Raw genomic sequence first — 8,846 nt, 5'->3', positions numbered from 1 at the left:
GCATGAAATACCTATCACCTTGAAAGCTTCTAGTCCTTGATGGACCACATAAGTCAATATGAATAAAATCAAGTACATCATTAGATTTATCATCTATTCTCTTAAAAGAACTTCTAACTTGCTTACCCAATTGACATTCCTTACATACTAGATTATGAGGCTTCATAATCTTAGGTATATCTCTAACCACCTCAGTTGAACTGATCTTAATAATGCAATCAAAATTAACATGAAACAACCTCTTATGCCATAGCCAACTCTCATTAATATGAGAAATCAAACATGTCTTATTACCAATGTTCAAGTGAAAGATGTTACTTCCTGTCTGAATACTGGTTGCAATTTCCAAACCAGTCTTGTTAATGATTTTGCATTTCCAATCTTTAAATTGAAGTTGAAAACCCTTATCAACTAATTGACCAACACTCAAAAGATTATTCTTCAAACCTTCAACATAATAGACATTATCAGTATCATGCTTACCCTGTGAAGAAATAATACCTCTACCTTTGATCATACATGCCTTGTCATCTCCAAATCTGACTTGACCACTAATGTATTCTTGCAAGGACAAAAATTTCCCTTTATCTTGAGTCATATTTTTATGAAAATATTTACGAGGTTTAAACTCAGTAGTAGTGATATTTTAGGAAACCGTAACTAATTATAAAAAAACATGTAATACATGAGTTAGATGATGTTTAGATTGGTGAAGGATCAAATTTTTCATGTTCATGAGTACTAGCATTTTTTTGTCTCAAATTTTTAGGTAGTGTTTACAGGAGCCAAGCATTTAAAATTTTAGTGTCTATCTATTACTAATACTAGTTTGATGCAATTGCCTTTTATCATGTAGTTTCCTTCCAAATTAAGAGAGAATTAGTCTATTCTAACTGTTTAAAATATCAAATTATTTAAATAGAAATATAGTACCAAATTTGATGTAATGTTTATAGCACTGAAACTTTGAAACTTTTCTCACCCATTCTAGTAATACTTTGATTGAGAATATAAAATGGTGTTTATAGGGGTGGAAGTGTTGAAACCTATCTTACCTATCTATTATTTGTATTTTTGGGGGGGAATATATTTTTAGGAAAATATTTACTAGGTTTTAGTTCAATAGCAGTGATATTTTAGGAAAACCTAACAAATTATAAAAAGAAATGTAATACATGAGTTAGATGATGTTTAGATTGGTGAAGCATCGCATTTTTTCATGTTCATGAGTACTAGCATTATTTTGTCTCAATTTTTTAGGTGATCTTTAGAGGACTGAAGCATTCAAAATTTTATTGTCCATCTATTACTATTCTAGTTTGACACAAGTACCTTTTATCATCCAGTTTCCTTCAAAATTAAGAGAGCATCACTCTATTCTAAGTGTTAAAAATATGAAATTAATTAAATAAAAATATAGTACCAAAATTTGATGTAATGTTTATAGCACTAAAACATTCAAAATTTTCTCACCTATTCTAGTAGTACTTTGATTCATAATTTTAAATATTTTTTATAGGGGTTGAAGTGCTGAATTTTATGTTATCTATCTAGTATTTGTATTTTTGTGGGGACTATATTTTTAGGAAAATATTTATGAGGTTTTTACTCAGTTGTAGTGATATTTTAGGAAAACGTAATAAATTATAAAAAATCATGTAATACATGAGTTAGATGATGTTTAGATTGGTGAAAGATCACATTTTTTCATGTTCATGAGTACTAGCATTTTTTTGTCTTAAATTTTTAGGTAGTGTTTAGAGGACCCAAGCATTTAAAATTTTAGTGTACATCTATTGTTGATACTAGTTTGACTCAAGTGCCTTTTGTCATGCAGTTTCCTTCAAAATTAAAAGATCATTAGTCTATTATAAGTGTTTAAAATATCAAATTAATTAAATAAAATATAGTACCAAATTTGATGTAATGTTTATAGCACTGAAACATTGAAACTTTTGTGACCCATTCTAGTACTATTTTGATTCAAAATATTAAATGGTATTTATAGGGGTGGAAGTGTTGAAACATATTTTACTGATCTATTATTATTATTATTTTTTCGGGAATATATTTTTAGGCAAATATTTACTAGGTTTTAGCTCAATACCAGTGATATTTTAGGAAAACATAACAAATTATAAACAGAAATGTAATGCATGAGTTAGATGATGTTTAGATTGGTGAAGTGTCACATTTTTTCATGTTCATCAGTACTAGAATTATTTTTTCTCAATTTTTTAGGTGATGTTTAGAGGAGTGAAGCATTCAAAATTTTATTGTCCGTCTATTACTATACTGGTTTGACTCAAGTACCTTTTATCATGCAGTTTCCTTCAAAATTAAGAGAGAATTACTCTATTCTAAGTATTAAAAATATCAAATAAATGAAATAAAAATATAGTACCAAATTTCATGTAATGTTTATAACGCTAAAACTTTGAAACTTTTCTCACCCATTCTAGTACTACTTTGATTCATAATTTTAAATGTTGTTTATAGGGGTGGAAGTGCTGAGACTTATCTTATCTATCTAGTATTTGTATTTTTTGGGGGAATATATTTTTAGGAAAATATTTATGAGGTTTTAACTCAGTTGTAGTGATATTTTAGGAAAACGTAATAAATTATAAAAAAGGATGTAATACATGAGTTAGATGATGTTAAATTGGTGAAAGATCACATTTTTTTTTTATCGATAAAAGGCCAAAGCCAAAGAATTTTATTAATTAAAAAATAGTTACAATTATAGCTCCAGTCAATGTGGGCACCGGTATTAAAGAATGGTGGAAAGAAAACCTTTGATCTAGCCCAGATCCTTTAAGGATTAGAAGAAAAAATGAAATTTAAGTTACAATAATGGGGATGATAATGGTTCCTTGGCTAGATAGTATTGAAGGGGGCTTGAGAGAATCCATTTTGTAAATTAGAGCAGCAACCTTCCAATCTCTTGGGGTGACCCTTCTTTATGTAAGCGACATCCCTGTCTTTACCTAAAATAATAGGGTGAGGTAGGCCGACCCTACCCCCTAAGCTGTACAAATACTCCAGATATTTCTTACCAGAATGTTAGAAAAAGAAAAATGAACAGAGATCAACTTCTAATCTAAAATTCACAATTGATCATACCTACAGGATGGTCACCTTGTTAACATAAAAACATAAAAACTCAACATATTAGCCCCACAAAATTTCTAGAAAACATAATGAATGGTCATTCCTCAAGACCCATCATAGTAGATTAATGGATAAGCTAACTATACAGTCAAGAAGCAAACTCCCATAAAAGTTTTGCATAGATAGTGTGGCTACCATCCATCATAGGTTTCAATTCAAATAGAGATCTCTCCACACCCTAATTGTATGTCATGGGAAAGCTTAAGTGAAATGAAAAAAACTATCAAAGTGAGCCCCGTCATAAAGAGATAATACTAGAAATAACTAGGAAGAAACTGAATTTGAAAGACCAATATTTTATATATATATAAGCATATATACATATATCTATATATAAATATGGATATATAGTTATATGTCTATATATATTCAAAATATATAAATCGATATTATGGTAGTAAAAGGCATTAAAGCCTGAAGTTCACAAAGATAATTTTAGCAAAGCATAAAAATATTTATGTGACATCTTATCTAAGATTTATAAGAGAAGTAAAAACATCCAAATGTAATTGGTCTGTTACTTTTGAAAACATAAAAGGAGTTCCTTGAAACAAAAGCATACCACCACAAAGAGAAAACTACACAAAAGGAACCTGGGATACAAAAACCTGGATGCATGCCATCTAGAAGGAGCTTCAACCCTTCTTACCTAGCCTGTGAGGAGGCTTGGAGCCAGAGATCTCTGGTTTTGTTGTTGAAGGCCCAGCAGGGGAGCATGGGATTGGCACATTATTAGGGATAATCATGATATTCTCTGCCTCTAGATAATTAATCAACCATTTCTCACGAGGAGGTTTCTTAACAAGAAGAATCCATGAGAGGAATAGAAGGTTTCTGCTTCTGACAGGATGAAGAGCTTTGAAGGCCATGGGGTCATCGATTAACAAAATGGGGTAGCGAGGAACTGGGTTATTCATTCTAATAAGAATATCATAATCCTGAGGTTTGGGAGCCATAAGTTCCTCATCTATGTTGATCACCACCCTTTATAATTCACCTAGGATGTCTTTAATGAAGACCTTCTTGCATAGTTTCATCACAATATCCCTATCTTTCTCAAAATGCATTGCAAGGGCTAAAAACATTGTTGCAATGTTAGGGTTCACTCTGGTTCGATCCTCATTCATGATGAAGTCATTCCCTAGAAATTTCATTAGAGCTCCAAAGATGAGAGGGTTCTATTGGGCAAGAATTCCCTTCATTATTTCTTCCTTGATCTCACCCACAAAGGCCATCTAGCATTTCAACCCTAGAAGCCTGAGAGGGGTATCCATCACAACTCAACTGAGAAAAGACAAGGAAGACCAACTTGGCATTCTAAATAGAACTCGCACTTTTAATGCTTCAAAATGAGCAACTTCATAATGACTAGATATGATGCAAGGAATGCAATCTCTGAGGATCATGGTCATAATTACCGCAACCTTTAGCCATCAAGCAAAGGGTACTTCATCTGTCAAATCATTGAGGGAGCATCACCTCGGCTTTGCAAGGAGCTGTCAAGAAGATTTGATCGAGAAAGAGAGCTGATGTATGATGTCCGACCATGACATCTCATATGTCTGGTGCGACTGGCTAAATATAGGGGTTCATTTAGGAAAATAGAGAAGAGGATAGCTAGGTAAGTTTTAATCCTAGTAGAAGGCAGTATCTACATGAATAATAATACCTATATATCCATGACCACATATATCTGAGTTGCGAGATATGCATGCACATTTATATACCTATGCCTATTTATGTATGGTATTGCCTCCTCCTAGTCTTAAAAGTTATCCATACAAAGCAACAAGACTATATAAGGCTTAATCAGAGAAAGGCTAAATTCAAGAGTACTCAAGTAAATAAGAATAAAAGAGACCTGTGGGAAAAATATATATATACCTATATATATGTATATACATCTATATATAAGAGGATTATATCTGTATATATATATATAAATAAGAATAAATATGCATAAATAAATATATATATATATATATGTATATATATTTAAACGTATGTCTCTAAGTATATATATATATGTATATAAAGACATATGTGCCTATAAATATGTATAAGTATGTATATAAATATAAGAATATATGAGTATATATATGGATAAAAATAAATATCTATATAAAATATGTATCTATATATATATATGTATAAATATAAAGATCTATATACCTCTGAGAAACTAATATAAGATGAAGTACCCTTAGCTTGAAATATATATCTACAGAAATATATATATCTATCGAGAGAATATTAATACATGCGAAGAGATTCAAAGTTGATCATGTAGATATACCAGAGAATGTGAATTCATATCTATCCCAAGTTAATTCTGTAAAAGACCTCGGACTGCAAGAGTATGAGTATATATATATATATATATGAAGTTGTATATCTAGATATATGTGTATTTCAAGGTGAATATCTATATATGTAAATACAAAAATAAGTATATACGAAAATATTGTAAGATGAACCTCTACCCAAGCTGGAGGATGGGGGGTTTTGATGGGGGAGAATGAGAGAATATGTTGTGTATATATATGTATCCATATATGAGTATTTGTATTTGTGTATTAATGTACATACATCTCAAAGGAATTTACCTAACTACTTGAGTTTAAGTCTATGAATGTATATATATGGGTATACATATATGTGTATATGTCTATATATATATATATGTATATATATATATATACAGAGGACCATGGAAAGGTCTTAATGGGGGGGGAACAAGGCAAGACTAGCAAAGTCTAGGCAAGAGAAACATAAAGGGATGGGAGGAGAGACATGCTAACAAACTCTTGGGCTAGAAAAAAAAAGAAGGGGTGGCCTTAGGGAGGCTTAGAGAGGAGCTTGATGCCATCCGCTCCCATGTTGGCCAGCTCATCGGCTCTTTTGTTACCTTCCCTATAAATATGATTGACTATAAACCTGTCAAAACCTTTGCATAAGTCAATAGCCTTTGATAGCAAAGTGTTTAGTCTCCAGTTAGGCATGTTGCCTTTCCTAAGAGCGTTGACAATTATAGCCGAATCTCCTTCAATATCCAAATTTTTTACTCCTAATTTCCTAAACAGATGCAAACCTTCCACCAGGGCCATCAATTCCGCCCAATTGTTGGTTTTGATGCCAACTGGGGAGGCAAGGGTGGTGATTTCTTTGCATTCCCAATTATGAACATAGAATCCTATACCTGCTTGCCTTGGATTGCCACGAGATGCCCCATCAAGGTTTAACTTCACCCATCCTTCGCCTGGGGGCTGCCATCTACATTCAGCTCTTGATTGAAGACTTGCAACAGGACCATCCCCTACAAAGGGAGGAAAAGATAAGCCCTCCCAACATTTTTTCATCTGTTCATCCCAGTAGGTTAGTGAGGCATTCTTAATTATGCCAAATGAAAGTCTATTGTTCATGAGCTCAGTGGTAGCCGACTTAATTCTATTGATGACTCTGTGAACCTCAAGTTTTTCATTGTTAAAGAGACACCTATTTCTTTCCTTCCATAGCTCCCACAATATGGAATATGGGAGAGATATCCATAAACCCTCAAAGAGATAGCCCCGCCTAAGGAGAGGCCAAGCTTTGAGCATTCCAGGCATGGTGTGGGGGAAGGCTGCAGACCACTCAAGTTTATTGGTAAACCAAAGCCAACATTAGGAAGCAAAAGGGCAATTGAGGAGGAGATGGTTGGTGTCTTCTTCATCCGCCTCACAAAGAGGACATCTAATGGGACCCTCATACCCCATTCTCCTAAATTTGTCCTCAATTAGTAGCTTGTTTTGAATCACAAGACAGGAGAATATACCAGCCTTAGGTAGGTAGTATCTATCCCAGCAAAGTTTCAAGGGAAGCTCAGACATAGGTCTTATATATGCTTTGGAGATAAGTTGATCCAAGAAGCCTTACAAAGGGTGGTTCCTCATCATTCTTCGAAACCAAATGATATCACATTCTCACAAGATGAATTGCATTCTATAGAAGTTAAAAATAGAGATGATTCCCTTATGATTAATTTTTGCATTTATGAACAAAAGATAAGAGGTGCTTTAGTTGATAATGGGTCAGCTCTAAACATTTGTTGTGTTGAGTTATTAGATAAGATAAATTGGGATTATTCTTCTATTCAACTCGATCATCTTTGTGTGCATGGCTTTGATAATGTTCCTAGAGAGTCACTTGGTATAGTCATATTACCTATTACAATAGGGCCCATGACTTTTCCTACTCCTATTCATGTCATGCTGAACCATCTTTATTATAACCTTCTTCTAGGTAGATTGTGGATTGATGCTATGAAAGTAGTCCCTTGTACCCTTCGTCGCATAATCAAATTCATATATAACAATGAATTTCACTCAATAAAGGTTTCGCATAATCAAATTCATATATAACAATGAATGTCACTCAATAAAGGTTGATTTTAGTCCTTATAAGTTCACTTATGATGAAGTGGTATATCTTCCCCCCTTAGTACTATGATTCCTTCAGCAACACCATATCCTATTAAAGATGGTTCTAAAAATAAAAATTGGGGTACAAGAGACTTTACACACTCCACCAATAGATACAAGACCCCTCAATTTATGATTTAAGCCTTTGTGAAGCATTTTGTGTCTTTTATCCAAGATTCTAAACTAATTTTCACTTCTCCTTCTAACACATGTCTTGATAGGAGCAATTACAATGGAGGAGTTCTAAGATGTGTGCAACAAAGTCTTGAAAGTCATGAGAAATCACACTTTCCCTTATCAACATCTTCTTCTCGATTGTCATGTAAACCCACACCTTCTCATTCTAATTTTGAGTTACAACAATAAAATGTGTTGACTAATCTTCTAAATTTCAACTTAATATCTCTTGTTTGTCCTAAACAAAGAATAAAACATAAAAATTACTCTCTAACTTCTTGTTTTTATAAATATCATCAAACCCATGGCCATTCTACTAATGAGTACAAGCGTCGAAAACACAAATACAACATTAGATTGATTTAGGCATGTTAAAAATAACATTTGAAAATGAATGGCATATTCATCTTGATCATTTAAAATAACATTCAAGTTCCTATTATGTTTCTACTCACTATGTGAAATAGTTAGCCTACCTATTAAGGGCTCCTTGTCATTCATGGTGGTACAATTTAAGTTGCAATCATACTTAGTGAGAAATGTAATAGTCTATTTATTATTTCCTCTATCCTTGGGGGGAAAAAACATTCGTTTTCCTCTTTCTAAGCTTTCACTATTTTCTTTATTGAGTACATTATTCATAAACTTGATTTCCTTTCTTGAATGGATTTTTCCTTCTTGCAAATGCATGTTTGTTCCTTGGTTAGGACATATTCCTTTCTTGAAACTATACATCTCATATAAATAATTTTTCTCTCGAATTTGTGTAATTCTTCTCATTGTCCTACACTTGGGGGGCAATGGTCTCTCTCTCTCTCTCTCTCTCTCTCTCTCTCTCTCTCTCTCTCTCTCTCTCTCTCTCTCTCTCTCTCTATCTCTCTCTCTCTCTTTGTAAGGGTCGACTCTTTCCTATTTTGCAGATGGTGTGAGTTTTATTGCTTGATGTCATTCCTTGTGTGAAGTTATTGTTGTTTGCCCAAGGGTTCTCTCTTATACAAGAGGTGTAGCTCCCTGACTACAATCTCTTTCATACTT

At 33.0% G+C, this 8,846-nt stretch overlaps 1 protein-coding gene across 1 annotated transcript; it reads right to left on the bottom strand.

Annotated features, from left to right (window-relative positions):
- Positions 1-6,011: 6,011 nt before the first annotated feature.
- Positions 6,012-6,596, bottom strand: LOC131857838 (uncharacterized). The gene has a single exon (XM_059210588.1). It carries the CDS (start codon positions 6,594-6,596, stop codon positions 6,012-6,014), a length of 585 nt encoding a protein of 194 aa, XP_059066571.1.
- Between the last annotated feature and the right edge of the window lie 2,250 nt (positions 6,597-8,846).

The sequence above is a fragment of the Cryptomeria japonica genome, chromosome 8, assembly GCF_030272615.1.
Source record: "Cryptomeria japonica chromosome 8, Sugi_1.0, whole genome shotgun sequence".
Taxonomy (NCBI): domain Eukaryota; kingdom Viridiplantae; phylum Streptophyta; class Pinopsida; order Cupressales; family Cupressaceae; genus Cryptomeria; species Cryptomeria japonica.
Note: the sequence above shows the minus strand (reverse complement) of the source record. Positions and strands in the feature narration are given on the sequence as shown.